The following is a 21146-nucleotide window of genomic DNA, read 5'->3' as shown; positions in this document are numbered from 1 at the left end:
GTTGTTGAGGGCGATGCTTTGTACGATGCTTCGTACGCGTCGCGGGCTCAACACCACAGCGCGACGACAGCGCGCTGCATGCGCTGCGACGGCTCCCTACCATCGCCTCTGCACTTAGCCATCATAAGGAACAATTTCCTAATGATGTTTCCACCCGCGGCGACGTGGACGCGTGCAGTAGGGCTTCGCGGGCTAGCTAGTTATATAAGGGAGTTTAAAAGTCTTATAGGGAGAAGAATTCCGCTTAATAATCGTACGAGATAGAATAGCTAGTATTTTATACTTAGCATAGCAATTTAGAAAGAGTCTGCCCTTAATACGTATACTAAGCGTAACCTTAATATACTTAAAAAGGACTATCTTAGTCTAAAGGACTAGGAGGCTCTTTATATAATAAAAAGTTTTCTTTAAATATTCTACTAGGCAACCCTAAAATGCTAGGGATATAAAGCAACGCTTAAGAATATACTCTTTACAATAGATGTTATAATTAAGCACTTTAATAAATCTTAGGTTAGTTTATCTCCCCTTTCTATTTCTTAATTTAGCTAATATTATATAATAGAAGGAGTTCTCTAAACACATTAAAAATACTTAGAATACCTTTAATAGATATTACTATAAAACAGATAACTCGCCCCTTTACGCCACTACACTTATTCTTTATCTAGCCTATTATATAAGATATATTAAGCAGGTTTAAAAAAAGAAGTAGTATAAGCCTATACTTAATGGCGTTAAAGAGCTTTGGGAAAGATATTAGAATAGGAGTTCTATACTTAGAAGTATATTATTATATAAAAGGATAGCTCTAGCTAAAGACCTTAACGAGTTTAATAAGATTGCTAAGGATCTTAATAGTATAATATTTTAACTAAAAGTCAAGATAAGTATAAGGACTTTATCTCTAAGACGCTATATAAGATTTTAACAACTACAATTTAGTAGTGGTCTTAAAAACAGCAACAAAAGCGCTAGCTACAGCTCTCACTTATAGCAATTAAAATTCTCTTAATTTTAGCAATAAGCAATAAGCCAGAAAGAGTCTTTTTAGGAGTACGTTGTATAATATTATAGGAGAGAATACAGATAGATCCTGAAACTCTTAAGAAAATAAAGTATTTAAAGAATTAGCATTAGAGAAGAACTATAAGAGAAATAGGAGGATTTTCTCTAAGTATTTAGCTATTATATAGTTAGGGGGAAAGGTACCGTAATATCCGCAATATCTACAATATCTACAATATCTGCAATATCCGCAATATCTATAATATCTACAATATCTGCAATATCTATTAAATTCTGCCAGAATCGAGTCCTATTCTACCTAGTTAGGGTAGAAAAGCTCCACACAAGGCACTTTTATCCTTATCAATTGCGATATTTTATACATTTTCTATTAGATAAAGGATATTTTATACTTGCTTATTCGCATTATCCAAAACTACCCTATAACTAACCAATTGACAGACCAACAGATAGATAGATAGCACTATAACTTTCCCATTTTAGAGAGGTCGTACCTAGTAGTGTTAGTAATGAATAAATGAATATTTTGGCTAAATATTTATTTATATCCTTAAACCAGTTAAATATCTATAATAATAAATAAATGAATGAATATGTATTATGTAAGCTCTATCACCAGTCTTAGCATGGTATTTTACTTAATTATTATTCTTAACCTTACCGTCTTAATCGTCCTAGAAGCCTTCCTCCCTCCTAATCTATATATTAATCCTTCCCATAAGCTCTTACCTCCATCCTACTACTAGTCCTATGTGAATCCACGACTTTAAGCACTTAATTCTCTCAATATTTACTAGCCTAAGCTTTATCCGTTACCATGAGATTATACGCCAAGCGCCTAAGAAGATTTATTTAGGTTTGGCCGACATAGGGGGTATAGAAAGGATATTAATTGCTATACGATAGAGGCTTGGATAGCTTATACGGTTAGACGAATTAAGCCACCAGTTAAGCGCGGAGGTGCCGTTTAGAAGCTTAACGGGAGGATCATTAATAAACCGGTTAAATTCGTCCTTAATTAATATCACGACTGCCTACCTCTTTTCCCATTTATTATACGCATTAGGCTGTTTTTTGGTTTAGAAGCTTCCTACACGCTTAGCTCCGCCTTATGCCTATCCTTATAGTAATCTCTCCATAGCTTTTAAGCGGCATTAACTATAGGCTTTTTCCATACTTCCTTCTAATTGCGGTAAATGTATACCTTCTGTTAGTGGGGAGTAAGTAGTAAAGCTGCGCTATACGCGGTAACACTGTCCGTCTTAAGGTAGTATTTATTAAAGGCGTGCTAGCTAGTGGCAATAGCGTTACAGAGTCTCTTGTTAGTGGCGTACTTAACTAAAGATAACTTAAAGTGCTCTACTATAAAGTCTATTAAAGAGCACCTTATTAAGCGTTGCCATATTACCTTCCGTCTCCTTTATAACACGATTAAAGGGCTAGAGGAAGTCTTTAATATCGCTAAGAGTCTACTAGTTAGCTATATTAAGGAAATCTTTCTTATTAAACTCCTTTACGTACTCCTTCTGGTAGGCCTTAATTGCCTCCCTTAGCTTAAGCGCTACTAGTATTATATTATACCACGAGTTCTACCGCATATTATTATCTATAGGGATTGCACGAAGGGTAATACTATAAAGTGGTTATAGTAAGCGTTAGAGCTTTAAATATGGACAATAACGTTATATATTTTGCTAGGGGGACCAAGTTTTCAATAGGTAAATTTGCTAGCTACTCCCTTCTTAAACTTTTTAGCTAGGATCTCTTCTACTTAATCCTTATTAAGCTCTGTATCTTATTTAAGCTCTACTTAAGTATCTTTAAAGGCGGTATTAACTGCTTCCTTATCCTTAGAAAAAAAAGGCTTGTGTGGTAATATTAAGGATATGGCTATAGTAACGGATTTAGTACTATTCGGTGTTAAATTAAGCCTTAATTCCAGCCTCTTTAAGCCTTAAAGAAAGCCTATAAAGAAGCTTATTATTTAAGCCGTGATTATTACTAACGCAGTACCTAATTTTATTAAGGATATTGTACTCCTAAAGCACCTACCATAGCACTACTACCTGCTCGTCGCCTCTATGTTTACTAGGGAGGAACGGTAGAGTAAGTAGAGCCTTCCTAAGCTTGCCAGTATCGTTAATAAAGTGGGCGCAGATTGCTATAAATGTCTTCCGATTTGGCGAGGTCTATATGTCTAGCGAGAGGTAGATAGGGATAAGGGAGGACTAAAGCTTCTACTTAAGGACGGTTTGATTAAGTAGGAAGGATTCTTTAATAAGTTTTAGTATTGTTTTACTAGAGTTAACTAGAACATTCTCGCAGGTATAATTAACTAATAAAAAAAGCGCTTAAAGCTCTAGCTAAGTAACTGCTTTAAATAGAAGGTTTTGGACGATGATTAACTAAGTAAGGGCCTTACGGACGACTTCCTGTTTTATATACTCCCTTATAATCTGTTCCTTCTATTTCTCTATCTTTTAAGCACCTAATTAGCCCTGCTTTTAAAATAATCCTTAAAGCCTCTGCTTTATAACCTTCTTAATTATAGAGTTGTCTTCTTTAATGGTTATACCGTATTGCTTTTCTAAATAGGACCGGATATTTGTTATAATTATATCGCGCTAATAAATACATTCCTTACAATAAAACTAGCGCTTGTCCTTACTATTCTTCTCTTCCTTATTCCTATAAGGCTTCCGCGCGAAGGACTATGTATTAATAGCTTAAAGCTTACGTTTCTTGCTAGTGGGGGTAGTATTAGTAGAGGATGACGCGTTAGATTGCTTGTTAAGTTTAGGGTTATTAAATATGGCGGAATTAAGCTCAAATAACTTAGATTAAGAGCCGGTTGCGCTGCTAGTATTAAGTACTATAGGATCTAATAAATTAGGGGATATTAGTAGTAGGGCGTAGATATAATATTAAGGGGGTGGTAGAGTGTTAATATCTAAAGAATTATCGTATATAGAAAAAGTAAATAACCGAGCTCGGCGTATATATAAGAACGCTCGGCGTATATATAAGTATATACCCCTAAAACCTTACGTCTCCTACCACCACTAAAGCTTTATATATATTCTATATATATTTTTAAGCTTATAAATAAATTATTTATTTAGGTTATTAAATATTTAATTTATATCACGGTCTTATAAATGAATATATTTATAGGCTTTGAATATTATTCATATTATTAACACCACTGGTCGTACCCTCCTATATTAATATACTTATTTTAATTATATCTCTAACTTCTTATTTTTTTTTATAGAGTCTTATATAGTAACCGCTCTAATAACTTCCTAGCAATAATTGTTCCTAAAAGTCTTATAAAGTTAGATAGACTAGCCATAGCTTTTTAGTCTACTCCTTTATAAGTAAAGGGAATGCGCTCCTCTAGGGAGACTCTATTAGCCTCTTATAGTAAGGGTATTATTTTAGGGGGTAAAGAGGTATGGCCCGTTATCGTCAATTAATAGCTATGCGTTTCCTCTATAATAGATTATAAGCGAATAAAATTATAAGAGGCTAGTTTAACCGGAACGTATAATTATTTAATTAATAGTATAGAATAAGAGTTATAGGTAAGTAGAAGATAAGTTAAAGGTAAAATAAGCTTTATATAATAAAGGACAAATACTTTCTAACCTCTTCTATTTAGAGACTAATTACTAATTCTTCTCTAGAGGAGAACCAGCTCCCTTTATAATCCTTCTTAAAATACTAGTAAAACTCTTTACCCCTTATCTATCTAACTATGTCTTCTTTAAGACATTAGTGGGATATTAGTAAAACCTTTATCTATTTTATCTAATATGTCCCTTTTAGGAGAGCCCGTTATAATAAAGTAATATATATAATTTTATATATAAATAGCATTATTTATATTTTTATAACGTTACTTATAACGTAGTTGACCAGGAAGCGAGCCACCTTATGTAGCGAGCCACATATAGACGATATTTGATTAATTTATTGTCAGGTGAAACCTGAGTAGATAGCTATATAGCTGCGAGGTGCAGGCGACCCGCAGGCGACTCGCCTGTGAGGCACGTGCGCTGCACGTGCCTATGGAAACCCCTTACCTCGCACCTTAGACTCCTCCTTTTCCCTTAAGGATTCGTCTCTGTCTATACAATACACCTATTGTTCTATCATTGGACTCCCTATCTATATCCTTACCTTATATTCGAATCCTTACCAATCCCTTTGGGAGGATAGCCGGTTTAATTTTTTATGATCTATGATGCCTCCGAAGACAAGATTGACGCCTGCACTTGACGGCGACACGCTGGCGACACGACTGCAGAACGCCTCAGGATCTAGTGCTAGAAGCACATTAGCAGAATCTACGCGACCTTCCGAATCTTAAGACGATCAGATATCTACGAACGCTGGAGACTAGTTTGACTTATATACCTGGGCTTAACAGGAGCTTAGTAAGGTTACTAGCGTCCCACCGAATACTGCTGACCTGAAGGAGCTAGATGAGCTGGCTAAGAAAATAGCCAACTTATGGAGCATTATCGATTTGACCTTTTGTCGCCCCTTTAGTGAAGAGCATGAGTCGCGCAGCGAACGTATATGATGAACGAATCTCGACGCCCTGGTTAAGAAGTCACCGCCTAATATTGGTGGCACTACTTAATAGAAGTTTAACCAATGGATTGCCGTAATTAAGAATCGATTCAAGATTAACGACGCTGACTACGACTGCGAGCGACGTACGCGCTAGGCCATCGAAGGTCTTGTAAAAGAGAAGACAGTTGCCTAATTAGTGCATCGCCGCCTGGGCGCTAAAGATAAGGGTCCTCTACTGTGGGATGAACTTAAGACTATGGTCTAAGACCAGATTAAGAACCCTATAGTAAGACGCTTTGAAAATGCTACTGCGTACTATACGACTGTAATGAAGGAGAACTAGAACTTCGACACCTTTTTAGCCCGTATGCGTAGCTTGGAGGACCTCTTCTTATACACCCCTTTTGTTGACCCTGATCAGTAGGTAGACTTTTGGTTCTCACATCTCCCGACCTACCTATAGGTAGAGCTCTTCCGCCAGAACTTCGCTATATGGGTGAAAACCGCTGAGGACCTCTTTGCAGAAATCTGCCGTGTAGAGTAATTGCTCGACACTATAAAGCTCGCGGAAGACCGCGTAGCTAGCAATAGCAGATCTTTGCGCCCGAAGCGCGGTCGTAGTATAGGCTCCGTAGGGTTAGGTTTAGAGAACGGAACCTTAGGAAGGCGACGCTTTCCCAACTAAGTTTTAGGGGAGACTACTTAACAGCTAGATGGCTCAGAGGACCCCCTAGACGCCGGCGATACGCCTGCGCATCGCAAGAAGAATGTAGGTAGTAATCGCAAAGAACACTGGCGGCAAACCGCTACAAATAATGCCTAACTGTTAGGTAGCAGGTCCGTCCGTGACTGGGGTCCTTTGACTGGGGCCCTTCGACCCGCTGGTGACCTGCTGGTAGTGACCTGTACCGACGACTTATACCGGACAGGTCCGTCTGTGACTGGGGTCCTTTGACCGGGGTCCTTTGACCCGCTGGTGACCTGCTGGTAGTGACCTGTACTGATGATGTATATCGGCAGATAGGTCCGTCCGTGACCGGGGTCCTTTGACCGGGGTCTACGACCCGCTGGTGACCTGCTGGTAGTGACCTATACCGATAACCTACGTATAAGCCTAAAGATTTGGATACCGCATACCCCTGAACGCATACCTTGCGTAGGCGCATCGCGACCTGACGCTAGATGGGGAGAAAGGGAACGCATTGTGGTATATGTTGCGATGGATACGCCCTAGGGTGAAGTCCGCCTACGTGCTTAATACGACAATGGGTGCTAAATTAACCCTTAACGCTATATAAAAGTTGCGGGTTATGGACCTTGTGGGCGGTCCTGGTGCTACTACACCAATAACCTGGCGCCGGCGGACCAGAGTGTCCTGCCATTCTCATTGAGACTTCGACCGACCTGATGGCGCTAGACCCTTGGCCCAGGCAACGGTCCCCCGCGACGACCTTGTGAGTTACCTCGCTGGCACTGACTTCGCGCAGAGTCTCGTGTTATAGTAATAGTAGTAGTAGCTACCGTAGCCGAAACGGCTTATGGAACACCCCCGAGTTACTGGTCCATCTGTGGAGTATAAGGGACGCCTTTACACGCTCCACACGCGACCACCTAGGGGCGAGTTCCTGTTGGTAACACTTAAGGACTTCTAAGGCATGATAAGGTCTGGCCTTATTAAGGACCTCCGCAAATACCTGGGTACTGCGATACCTGCTAATGTTTAAATCGCACTGCTATACACCTCATGGTGAGCTGCAGCCCTTAAGGCCCCTATATGAGCCTAGCGGTATTACTTACTTGACTCTGTTACGGATCTCCCTAAGTCTAAGACACCTCCTTATCCTTATAGACCGTTTCACGAAGCTAGTGTGCTACTACCTAGCCTTATAGCTAAAGCGTAAGCGAAAGGTAAGCGCTGCTGCTGCTAAGACACAGCCTATATTAAAGAAAGGCAGAGGACGTCCTAAGGGATCGAGGAATAAGCTAACGCTTATAGTAAGAGTTGCGGTATATATATGGGGTGAAGCTCAATTCATTAATATCCTACGTAAGCTATACTCTACCGCAACTTGGCGACTTATAGGCGACTTGTAGGCGAGGTTATGGCGCACCGCTGGTGACCCTAAAGTAATTAAAAAGTACTCTCCTAGGCCTGGACCTAGTCTGTTACTTTATACCACCTTTGCAGACTGTTTATACGTTAGGTAACAGGTCCGTTTAAGACTGGGGTCCTTTGACCGGGGTCTACGACCTGCTGGTGACCTACTGGTAGTGACCTATACCGACGATTTATACCGGATAGGTCCGTCTGTGACCGAGGTCCTTTGACTGGGGTCTTCGACCTGCTGGTGACCTGCTAGTAGTGACCTATACTGACGACTTATATTGTCCTACACCCGTCCGGGACCGGGGTCCTTTGACCGGGGTCTACGACCTGCTGGTGACCTGCTGGTAAGGACCTGTATAGACAACTTATACACTATTCCACGCATATACTATGTAGATAACGCGCAAGGCTAAAGTAAGGGTTAGTGGCGGATTTAATGGGCATATAGCCTTACCGTCCTAATCTGGCTGTATGTAAGTAACCTATAACCTACCCGCGAAGTATATACGGCGCTACGCCAGTATAACGCAAGGCTAAAGCAAGGGTCAGCGGTGGGTTTAACGGGTATACAGCCTTACCGTCTATGAATCTGGCTGCATGCAAGTAACCTGCGACCTACCCGTGAGGTACTAGCGACCTGCCTACACAAGCGAGCTTTTGGAATATTTTGTGTCTACTAAATTCGGGCGACAGTATTGAGCTACTAGCTCTACCTGTTGAACGGACCAATTAGGATTTTCTATGCCAGGCATGCAAAATTGCTATTGGCTCAGTGAAATGTAGGGAAGTCTTGGCAAGCCAAATCTGACTAATTAGACAACTTTGACCGGCGGTTGAAGTTCCTTAACATCTTCGCGCAAGTATACCACCTGTCTCTCTATGCGTAAAATTAGGACGCTCTTTCCCTTCCAATTTTTTCCTTATTAAGGTTTTTATAGGGTTTTATTGAGGCCTAAGCATATAAAGGATCGGGGACGACCCTTTTTAAAGGGGGGGGCATTGTCAGGTGAAACCTGAGTAGATAGCTATATAGCTGCGAGGTGCAGGCGACCCGTAGGCGACTCGCCTGTGAGGCACGTGCGCTGCACGTGCCTATGGAAACCCCTTACCTCGCACCTTAGACTCCTCCTTTTCCCTTAAGGATTCGTCTCTGTCTATATAATACACCTATTGTTCTATTATTGGACTCCCTATCTACATCCTTACCTCACATTTATAATAAAATCAACAACGAGCTTATATATATTCTAAATAGGTCAAATTGAAGCTTTTATACTACTGTTTCGATCGCGATATTGCTTAAATTAATTTATTTACGTTTGGTAATAATATAGACCCGCGCGCCGACTAACTACACGGGCGGCTACTATATTCCTACGACGTCCCTTTCTAGATTAATGACCTATTAATCTACTTATTTATAGGCTGCGGGTCGCACCTAAATATATAAGAAAGGTGGGCCTAATCCTAATTATATTTACTAGGGTTTAGAACGGCTCTACTTAATATAGTAACGTTAAGCTCTAATAGAGTTGTTCCTTCCTTATACTTCCTTTAAGTTAACTTTTATGCGGAGGCCTCCTGCTTCTATAGATCTTTAGATTTTAATTAATTAATATGTTCCTAACTAAGGACTCTGCCCTTACTAAGGAGTCGCCTACTTAATTTCTTATTAATATAAAAGCTTTAATATTTCTTATTTTCTTCCCTTTAGATATAGGAGTCGGTTATAAAGCCTATTAAAGCTTTAAATAGCTTTCTAAGACGTCGTTAAGTTAGAGTCTTAAGTAGGCCGTTAGGTCGCGCGGTCGTTAATTCGTTAATTTAATTATATAAAGATTTAATTTCCCTTATAGTTCTTAGCGTCTTTAAAGTATATAAAGTAGTAGGTATATTTAATTTCTCTATATCTTAGCTTTTAAAAGGCTCTATATAGGTAAAAGTCTTTAAAATAGTAGTAGGATTATAAGGTAGAAGGCCTATAGCTTTTTAGGCGCTGCAGATTATATTATAGATAAATACCTATATATGTACCTTTGGGTAAAGCTTTAAAAATATTCCTTATTAATACCTAAGTGGCCATATTAATAGAAGTTATCTACTTACTTCCTATAGTAGTAAGAAAGTAGCCTAAAATAACCCATATTTAGTGGTTAAAGCTTATAAGTTAAATAAGGTAGTAGGGTTACTAGGACGATCTTATGCGTAAGTATATACTTAACGAATTACTAGGTAAGGTGGCTTAAATAATTATCTATTAAAAGCAGGCAATATTACTATATTTTACTATTAGAATCTTCTATAAGGTGTCTTGTATATTTATTATAATATTTAATATAATATAGACCTAAGGAGTTGTCCGTTTACCTACTAGGGGAAGTAGCATTTATATATCCGCGAAAGCCCTTATTTTACTTACTAATTTAATACTATTCTTTTAGGTAGGTTTACGCCTTCTAAATTAAAAAGGTAGATAGTAGAGAGCTATTAGCGTAATTTATCTTAATAATAGACACTAACTTATAAGAGCCTAGCTATATAACTATTAAAAATTTTAACCTCTCCCTATACGCCTTGCCTAATATAATTACCTAGGCTACTACTATAAGGCCTAGTATTACCCCCTTCTCGTTAAAGTTGCTAATAAATTTTAAATGCTTAACTTGATATTGCTTATAAACGGTATAGAAAAATATAAACTAATTACGTATAACCACTGGATTGTTATTTTAAGCTCTTTAATAGTTAAGCTAATAACTTAATATAGTACTAAGACCGTGGCGTTAAATAAATCTCTACCCCTAATACTTGCCTATAGTTTAGCCTTTTCCTAAAAGAGAATAAGCTATTTTTAAAAGTATATTATATCAGCAAAATGTTTATATTGGTCATATAGGGTGACTCACTAATAACGGCTACTTAAGTAGGTTATAGTGATGTTAGTTAATAAAGCTTGTTTATTAGAATAAGGAAGGGCGAGGAGCTTAAGACTCCTCGCCACGCTAGTGCCGCGGCGTCATGTAACAACCGCTTACCTTATTCCCGACACTAGTAACTCTTCTTTTATAGTTACTATCTAGATATAAATACTGCTTAACTAGCGTAACAAATATAAATCCTTTTTATTTACTATTACTATTATAATATAAGTCTCGCTGTCCTAAAATTTACCTCTTAGTATATAGTGCTTTCTTACTAAGGAGTTATAGGTAGATATTATGTCTAGGCTACTAAGGCGCTAGTTATAAGCGAGCTAATAGTAATTTTCTATCCTAGGGATGGAAAATCCTAATTAGCTGGTTAAAATTAAGGTCTGCAGATTATTATACTCCTACTCCCTTTTAACCTAACCTTTAACTTATATATATAGAGTATTTATATTAACAAACGTTTCTAAAGCCTTATTTAGGTTTGCCTTTATTATTATATCTACTAAGTTATTTTAACCGTTAATCTATTAAATCTTAAAGAGTTCTCGCCGTTTATAGAATTAATAAAGTACCATAATGTTAATTATAAGGCGCTTCTCCTTTATAGTACTAAGCTTAACTAAACACTTATAGAGGGAGTATAAGTCGGTATATATAATTATAGGGATAACAGGAAGTTTAAGTTAATCTATAATTATTTTTAGGGTAGTTCTAATTGTAATTACCATATTAACTCCGCTAACTATTCTATATATCTCTAACGCTAGAACGCTTTAAATAATACGCTTACTCTTAGTTAAGCTCTAATAAATAAAATTACCATAGATTGTAAAGTTATTCTCTCTAGTAGATTTATTTATAATAATAATCTTATATCCTAGCTAAGAGCTAAAATCTTTATTATTTATAAACGATCTATTAACAAATACAAAGAGCTTAGCGGTAGGGAGATTAGTAGGCATATAGAGTAGTCCCCGATTAAAATGGTTTATTTACTAGGAAAGACGCTTATTTAGGGCAAGAACGTTATCCTTAGTTAGTTCCTAGTATTAGGCGGCAACAGAGAGATTAAATAAAGCCTTAGGTTAATAAATAGAAGCAATATAAGCTCTATAAGCGCGTTACTCTATATATCCTTATTTCGGAGAGTTAACGTTAATAATATTAATCTTCTTACCTTAACCCTTCTGGCGTAAAGTAATAGAATCCTTATTTAAGGAAAGGATATATCTATTAAAGAGTAATAGTGTTATTAAATTAAGCTTTTCCTTTAGCTTTGCTATAAGATTTACCTTTACTAGCTCGTCTTCTTTAAGAGCTAAGAACTAGTCGTCTCCTAAGATAATTATATTATTAGTTTATATACTAATAATTCTAAATAAAGTTCCTATAGTTATAATAAGGAAGTAGGGATTAAATATAGAAGTAGTTATTAAAAGCTTCTCTTTATAATACTTGCTATAGATAGCCCACTAGTAAGTTCCTACCTCTGCGATTTTATATAATAGCTTAAGCATAACCATAATCGTATCCTTAGAATACTAGTAGCAAATTTGCTCTAAAAGGTATGCTAATATTAAGCGTTAAAGGTGCGTCTCTAATTAGGTGTAGGCTTAAGTAATATCTTATAAATAAACCACCATTCTATTCTTTATTAAGGAGGGAGCTAGCGTAACAATAACTTGCTAACTAGCTCGTTAAATTGTAGGAGATTATATAAGAATTACCTTCTTACTATTATTATTGTAACCTTAGATAATAAGCCTTAATTTCTTAAATAGGGCGTTAGTAGCTTTGCCTTTAATCTTATTAACTATTCTTAACTTAAAGATGCGAACTTCATTAAACTTAGTAGGGTTATACTTCTTAAACTTAAAGACTCCTCTTATAATAAGGCTATCGATCTCCTACTTATTAAATACTTAGAAAGGAGCTCCTAGAGTTATAATACGACCTTCCTTTTAGAGCTATTTTACGAGCTTAAAGTTAGCCTTCTCCTTAGCTATTATAAAGGCCATTAATAGCTTAACTCTATTCTCAATAGCGGCAATAAATTACTCTTTAAAATTAATAAGATATTAGCGATTTTGTAATCCCTTTAGGCGACCTCTACTACGTTATAGTTACGGCGTATCTACTATAATTATATTAGAATTATGGTCGCCTTTTAGAGTACATTAATTATAGCTCTCCTTTAGGGTATCTTCTATAGCATCCTATAAAGGCTTAAAACTATTATCTTTATAGTAAGGCTTAATAACAGTTAAATGGAATTAAGTGGGTCTATAAGGCATCTAAATAGTATAAGTTTAACTATTAATTACAATAAGTTAATATAGGCCTAACTATCCTCCCTTTTTACGCTATACGCGTACCTTAGACTAGAGTGGTAGATTAAGCGTAGTTAAGGTATTTAGGCTATTTCTTATTCCTAATACGTTGTTAACCTAGCATATAGCGTAGAGATATCGCACCTCCTTTATTACCTTGTAAATAGCCTTAGCTTATTATATAATAGAGGAAGATAGTAAAGAATTATTAGTTATTTAAGGGTAGGCGCTAAAGACTAGTAATGTAGGTATAAGTCTATCTAGGCCAGCGGAATTATTAACGGCTTTAACAGCTATTTATAAGGTAAGTTCTTTGCTAGTATTCTCTAGTTCTAAAGAGATAATCTTATATACGCGGCGTAATGGCGTATAATATCGCTCTACTTTTCTAATACTATTGTATGCCTTAACGGGGACTTCCTTAACCTTAATTGCTATTGCCTTTATCTATTATTAAAACTTTATAGATAAGAAGTTCTTTCCTATATTATAGACGATTTAATTAAGGGGTTCTAGATAGATATTAATCTAGTATAATTAAAGGGTATCCTATGTATTCCTAGCTAATATATCCTTTAAGAAACGTGCGGCTTAGAAGGAGGTTAAGAAGTTAATAACTTAGAGTACTAGCTTACCGCTAAGATATATAACGTTAACAATAATACAAAAGTTAAAGTTATAGTTATCTTTAAGGGTAAACTTAAATCGGCCAGAGGACTTCTAATTTATTTAGTAGTAATAGTAGTACTTTATAAGATACTTAATTGCCTTAACCTTAACTTTATAGTCTACTTACTAAAGAACCCTAAGCAATTAATAAACGGATAGGTGGTTAAAACGACGGTGTAGTTAATATAACTCTAACTTAGTTAGGTAGCTCTAAGCAACACTCTTTTTTAGTTAATAAAGGAGCAATTAAGGGTGACCCTACTTACATATAATAGGTACCCAACTATCTCCCTATATAAGTATATTCTTAAGATTATCGAGCTTAACACCTAATTTATCTATATCTCTGATGTAAAATAAAAATAGAGTATTTGTAGGAATAATATAGAAAGTAATGCACCCTAAGGGGGTTTAGACCCTAATTGTGCTAAAAGAGATTGTAGTACCCTTACTAAAACAAATTATATATTAGCCTGCCATTAAATAGTTAATCTAAATAGAGTTATTAAGCTACTAAAGGGCTTAAACTTAAGATTCTCCTACTATAGATACTCCTGCGGCTCTAATATCTAGCATAATACCATAGAAGACATTTGCTAAGTATTTATTATTAAAGGAGAACACAGAGCTCTCCTTTAGCTTATTAAAAATATCTAACTTTATAATAGAATAGAGCGTAGATTAGTTATTAAGAATAGCAACGGTTTATATGCTATCTACCTTACTATACTTAGTAAAGTATTAGTCGGGTAAGTAGTCCTTAATTTTTATATCTATAAGGAGCTATTCGGCCTTATTAACCTTACCCTTAAGATCTTCTACGCCTTTATATTAAACTAGAAAGCTTTAAAAGTAGGCCGTAGTAGCCTTGCAATTTCTAACATTTCTTATACTCTAGTGAAACTTATTATATACCTCCTTTTATTTATTAAAAGAATGCCTAGTTAACTAGTAATTTAGTTTCTTATAAATATAGCACTTCTTTTAGCGATTACTTTAAAATAAACCTCCATAAGAACCTCTACCTTTACCTTATAGTCGTTAATTATACCCTCTACCGTATTGCCTACTACGGCCACTATATATTCGATTAGTTTAGTTATAATTATATTAGTTAAGCGGGTTAATTAAAGTAGGTTAAAGCTAGGCGTTAAATTGCTATACTTTTTAAGAGCGTAGAGTGGTACTAATAGAAGATCTTAATTAAGTATATATACCTTTATAAGTATTTATAGGATTAAAGAGAGTAAGGTTATATTCTTTAACACCTTAGTATACGCTAATAACTTAATTACGTAGGCTAAAATTCTCTTAATATAATTTGGATAAACCGCGCTAAATTATCTAAAGTTAATTAAAGAGCTTTTAAAGACAATTAAGCTAAGGGATACCTAGGTTTATAGCAATAATTCTTAAAAAGGTAGTTTCTCTCTATTCTAATATATACTGCTACTTATTCTCTTTTATTTTAAAGTGGTATCTTAACTTATATATTATACGGTTAAAATTATATCCTTTTCCTATTAAACGATTATAATAGAAGGTACTAGCTTAGCCCTTAAGCATAACAGAATAAGCATTATGGTATTAATTAGACTCTATTTCTAGCTTTTAGTAATAGTTATAGAAGATACGTAGTTTTAAATTAAGAATATTATATAATTCCCTACTAAACTTCTTCTCCTAATCCGAATAGAGCTTCGCAAGCTCTATAAGCAATTTTAAACTACCCCTAATTTAAGATTAAGATAGAGAAAATAGGAGTTGTATTATAGGCTGCAGTAGGGATGTAGGTCTAGTTGGTAGAGTCTAAAAGTTATTAAATCGCGAAGTAATGGGATCCTATGCCTGCTCTCGTTAGGGTATAGTATTTAAGGTTAAAGTTACGGGTTAAATTAGATATAGAGGAGTTAAAGGCAGAAGTAGATTTATCTTTAGAGGTATATTACTTAGATTCTATTATAAGTTAAGCTTCCTTATAGTGCGTAGTTAGTGCTTAATCTCCTATAAAGTCTATTTATACTCTTCCTTTATATTAATAACCTGCTCCTAAATACTATCTCTAATAGTACCCCCATCTATAGGTATAAAGACTCTATACTTCCGCAAGAAGTTACGGAAGTCTTATATAATATCCTTCTTTATAGAAGTCTATATTCCCTTTGTCTATCTAATAAAGTCCTCCCTTACATAGTATTATAGCATAGTGTCGTTATATTTACTATCTTTATAGTATACTACGGTATAATAAGAATCCGTTTAAGTCTTGCTAATTAACATCTTTAAGGTTAGTTATATTGGTGTTCCATATCTCTAAGTTAATATTATCCTTATACTTCTTTGGGTAGGTTAACGCCATAATAGCTATTATTAAAGGTTGTTTAACGTGTAATTAGGTAGTAATTATAATTCTACGGTCTGTAAAGGTACACTAAAGGTATTAAGATAGTTATTTTAACGCGTTTTTAATAATAATAAAAATAAGGAAATAAGGGTTGTTTGACGCGTTTTCGGTTATTAACTTAGGACCTTAGGTTTAGTAACACTTCTAACCTAAAGTACTTAACCAAATCTTTGTAAATACGGTTATTCTATATAATAGACGCAACTTAGTATCTCCTAGTATTTAGTAACACTTCTATTACTAGTTTTCCGTAAGTCTAAGGTAGTATAGTATTGCCAGAATCCATTCTATATAAGCGTATATAGCACCTCTATACGAGACTATCTCTTCTATTTAAAAACCTAGCTGCTCTATAGTTAACTATATATTTAACCACTAATCAGTATTAGTCACATAGGGTGACTTACCAATAACGGCTACTTGAGTAGGTTATAGTGATGTTGGTTAATAAAGCTTGTTTATTAGAATAAGGAAGGGCGAGGAGCTTAAGACTCCTCGCCACGCTAGTGCTGCGACGTTACGTAACGACCGCTTGCCTTATTCCCGACAGTTTATACCTCCTAATAGTACTAACAGCTTCTAATAGCTCCTATTAGGGCTATTAGGAGCTTTAGGAGACACTTACACTTAGCATCCTATTAAGAACCTATTAGGAGGTCGCCCGGACCACTAGGACCTCTAGGACCTCTAGGACTATTAGAACTATTAGGACCATCAGGACAATAATAAAAATTCTAGATTTAAAAATAAGGTATATTAATACTCTAGTATTTATAGCTAGTTAAAAAATATATATTTAATTTAATTATATAATCTAAATAATCCAAATTAATCTTTCTTGCCTACTGCCTGCGTCTGTTATAGGAGCTTTACAATCGCTTAGGCGTTAGGCAATTAACTAAGGAGCCTCTCGCGGAGGCCCCAAATCGTCAATTGGCGGAGTTCCCAATAATCTACCGGCTATGTGCTGGTTTCCTAAATAGGCCTAGTGCCTGCCTGTCCTGCCTGTCCTGCCTATCCTACCTATTCTGCCTATCTTACCTGTCCTGCCTGTCCTACCTATCCTACTTATCCTACCTGTTTTACCGTTCTACCTATTCGTGTCTACCTATCTGTGCCTACTTATCTATGCCTACCTGTCGTGCCTACTTGTCTATACCTACCTGTCTATATCTATAATTCAGGGGAGAGGTCGGCCCGATTGAAGGTTTTGCTTAATTCGATTAATCGTATTAATTTAATTGCGATTAATTGTATTAATTCAAATCGTTGTTTATAGGCGTTCGCTGGCTATATATTTAAACTGTGGTCGTCTAGGGTGCCTCCTTAGGAGGCCTTAATTCGATTTAATTCGGTAATAGGCTAATATTAAGGCTCTGGTTCGATTTAATCGATCGATTAAATTGATTATAATGTTCGCTGGCTGGTCGTTTAAACGATTATCGTCTGGCTCTAGCGACGGTCGTCTAGCTCTAGCGATGGTCGTCTAGCTTTAACGACGGTCGTCTAGTTCTAGCGACGGTCCTCTCCTACCTACCTCTTGCCTACCTGCCTATGTTAGTATCTAATTTAATTTGGGGGAGAGGTTGGCCCGATTAAAGGCTCTAATTAATTTAGATCGTTCTCTATAGCCATTCGCTAGCTATATATTTAAACAGTAGTTATTTAGGGTACCTCCCTAGGAGGCCTTAATTTGATTCGGAGGGCCGATATTAAAGCTCTAGTTTAATTTAATCGATTAATTAATTAGGTTGTTTGTAGTATTCGCTAGCTAGTTATTTAAAAGGTTGTTATCTAGTTCTAGTAACGGTTGTCTAGTTTTAGTAATGGTTATCTAGCTTTAGAACGGTTATCTAGTTCTAGTAACGGTTATCTAGTTCTGGCGACGGTTGTCTAGTTTTAGTAATAGTTATCTAGTTCTGGCGACGGTCATCTGGTTCTAATAATAGTCCTCTACTAGCTGCTGTTCTGGTGCCTCCTAAGGTAGGAAGGATATAAGGAAGGGTAAAAAATAAGGTGACTATAAAGGGGATAACTTAGCAGAGGTATGTGTAGGCTATTAGGAATATAGCGGGGACCTAATAGTACTGTATATCGCGCCTAATAGTACTATATATCGCGCGCGCGCACCTAAGGTGGGGAGGTGTCGCATTAGGGGGGATGTCGTATTGGAGGTGTTGCTTAAGGGGTATGTGCAATAGGTGTCGCTTTAGGGGGGGGAGGGTGTAGGAGGTGTGTCGCTTAGGGGGTATCCTGTTAGGACTTAATAGGACGATTAGGAAATACTAGTTTCTTATTAGGACCCTAATAGGACGATTAAAAAAATCTAAATCCTGCTAAGAGCCTACTAGGAGCCTACTAGGAGCCTATTAGGACCTCTAAAACCTCTAAGACAATTAAAATCCTATTAGAAGGCCTCTAGGATCTTAGCACCCTAATAAAATGCTGATGTAACCTTTAACGGAAGGCCCTAGGATTAACATTCGTATATCTATTTAATAATTTACTATTTTATAAAGGATATAATAAACCTAAGTAAGCTTTATATTGTAAAAGACGGCTAGTAAAACGATATCTATTACATATTGGGGGGGGTCATTTGGCTTAGTTACGGCCCAGGTTAATATGAGGTTAGGGCCACCCCTACTAATAATTGGCGCGAACCCTATACGAGGTCGCGCAGCAACTGCCCCCAAGTACCTTTGCACGCGATTTTGGGCGAAAAGGTATATAATTTAAGTTAGATCGGTACTTCTGGACGGTTGCGTAATGTTACTCTAAATTTTAAATACCTAAACGCGTGCTATTCTTATATTAAGGCGTCTTAGTTACTGTAATATAGTCCTATATTAAGACGTCTCGGTTACTAAAGTATGGTCCTATATTAAGGCGTCTTGGTCACTATAATATAGTCTTATATTAAGGCGTCTTAGTCACTATAGTGTAGTCTTATATTAAGGCGTCTTAGTTACTATAGTAGTCCTATATTAAGACGTCTTAATTGCTATAGTATAGTCCTATATTAAGGCGTCTTGGTTACTATAGTAGTTTTATAGTGAGATAGTATTATATATATATATATACTATTTAATATAGAGCCTTTCCCTTTTTCCCCGCCCTAAGAGCTAGTAGTTAGATATTCTTATAAAGCTAATCTAAAGAACACTGGCCCCGTAGCTGCTTTAGCTAGTTAATAACCTATCTCTTATCTCTTACCGTACCGTCTTTTATACGCTGTCTTATATCCTTAATTATCCTACGGCGACGGCTATAGAATATAGCCTCGCCGTTAACCCGCTAGCGCGCCCCCTAGTAGTGATTAAGAGCTTTAATTAACGGCCTACCCGCTAGCCCTAAAGTCTACTTAGCCTAGAGCTAGAATACCGAATTGCCGCCCTAAAGTATCTTATATTTTCTTAGCGGCGCTTATAGGTTAAGGATAAATAGGAGAGGTGGTTAAGTATTTACTTACGCCTGCGCTAGCGGGGGCGGTATAGATATAGTAAATAGCTAAGCGGGTAGTGCGGATATAGTAGATAGCTAAATAGGGGGTACGGATATAGTAGATAGCTAAGTAGGGGGTGCGGATATAGCAGATAGTAGAGTAGAGGGTGTAGATATAGTAGATAGCTAAGCGGGCGGTATGGATATGGTAGATAGCTAAGCAGGTGGCGCGGATATAGTAGACGTTATAGTAGATGTTATAGTAGATAGTGGATATACGGACTCTATAGGCCCTATTTAAATACCTGTCTTTTTTTACTAGATCTATATAGGTGTAGGTATAAATAATACTAATAACCTTTTTATCTCGCTAAGGCGTTTTAAGATTGTATATACGTGTAACTAAACCCCCTTAATCTCTAAGATTGCGGCCTTATGTCTTAGCTTAGCTACGGCCTTATAGGCGGGCCAGTATTTCCGTATTATTAGTTTATTTAGTGTAACTACGTTAGCTAGTAAGCTTTTTACCTATGTAGTAAACCTTTAGTACTCCTTATAGCTAAAGAGGGAGTCCTTTTATAGGGGGTGGAGCGGGAACTACTTATATAGGATTACTAAGTCCTATAATAGGATTACCCTAAGCGTATAAAGGAGGCGTAGAAATCCTAAGCTAGTAAGGTTAAGCCGTATAACCTTATTATTGGCCCTATCTAGGTAGTAGGTCTCTATATATTTTAGCTAGATATTAGTCTTAGGCTATATCTTTAAGTAGAGGGCCTCCTCTAGCACCTCCTGCGTGCGGGAAAGAAAATAGCCCTTTCCCTCCTTTAGGAAGCTGGTGATTGACCGCATAAATATATAGGGTAGGTAGCTAAGGTAGGCTCCTATTATCGCGTTTATATTCCAGCGTCTAGCCCGTTTAATTTAGGTCTCCTTAACGCCGCTAAGCTTAGCGTACTAGACGCTCTGCTTATAGGCGCTATAGGTCTTCTTTTTTAAGTAAATCCCTACCCCCTAGAATATCTTTTTATTCTATTTAAACTGCGTATAATAGCTTAGCGGCTGTTGCGGTACTTTAATACTACTAGGGAAGACGTATAGGTTATAGTAGTCCTTTAGCTGCCAAAAGGATGGGAAGCTCTTAACGCCGTTCTTACCCTAGCGGTTAAAGAAGTAGAAGGCTATTATAAAGAAAGGGTAGAGGATAGGGTTAGTATTGCGTATACAGCCTATATACTTAACCTTGCCGTACTAATTCTGCTTCCCCTATATTATTAATATAATTATATACGGCACTAGCTCGTCTAGTTTAGGCCCTTTATTCTCTAGTTTAATAAGGATAAGATTAGTAAGCTAAACGTCCCATCTACTTTTACCCTAGGTAATAGTAATATAGCTTAAGGAATGGGTTAGAAAACGGTAGTTATACGGACTAGTACGAACCTAATAAATGCTCGGCCGTAGTTTAAAGGTAAGACTTAACTAAACCTAGTATTTTAGAGCCCGTTTCTTAGCACTAAGTAATTACCCTTTTAAGCCCTTTAACGTTATAGCCGCTAGTAATTATAAATAGGCCTTAGTTAATAAAGTTAACGTATTAAATCTAGTTCTTATCGCGGTAGACGCTGTCTAGTATCACTAAGAGCTTT

General features: G+C 36.6%; 1 protein-coding gene across 1 annotated transcript; it reads left to right on the top strand.

Annotated features, from left to right (window-relative positions):
* The first annotated feature begins 8 nt into the window (after positions 1-8).
* K441DRAFT_651749 (uncharacterized protein) lies at positions 9-20240 on the top strand. The gene is given in 3 exon segments (XM_067647245.1): positions 9-63; positions 77-195; positions 20219-20240. The coding sequence occupies 3 exon segments, from the start codon at positions 26-28 to the stop codon at positions 20233-20235; spliced, it is 174 nt and encodes a 57-aa protein (XP_067509120.1). The 5' UTR covers positions 9-25; the 3' UTR covers positions 20236-20240.
* Positions 20241-21146: the final 906 nt, after the last annotated feature.

Source organism: Cenococcum geophilum (assembly GCF_001692895.1).
Source record: "Cenococcum geophilum 1.58 unplaced genomic scaffold K441scaffold_3, whole genome shotgun sequence".
Classification (NCBI taxonomy): domain Eukaryota; kingdom Fungi; phylum Ascomycota; class Dothideomycetes; order Gloniales; family Gloniaceae; genus Cenococcum; species Cenococcum geophilum.
The sequence above is the reverse complement of the archived record's forward strand: the minus strand, read 5'-3'. Positions and strand labels throughout refer to the sequence as shown.

What these genes read in the sequence shown, in the direction of transcription:
- K441DRAFT_651749 (XM_067647245.1), top strand. Translation starts at nt 26, where the DNA reads ATGCTTCGTACGCGTCGCGGGCTCAACACCACAGCGCG.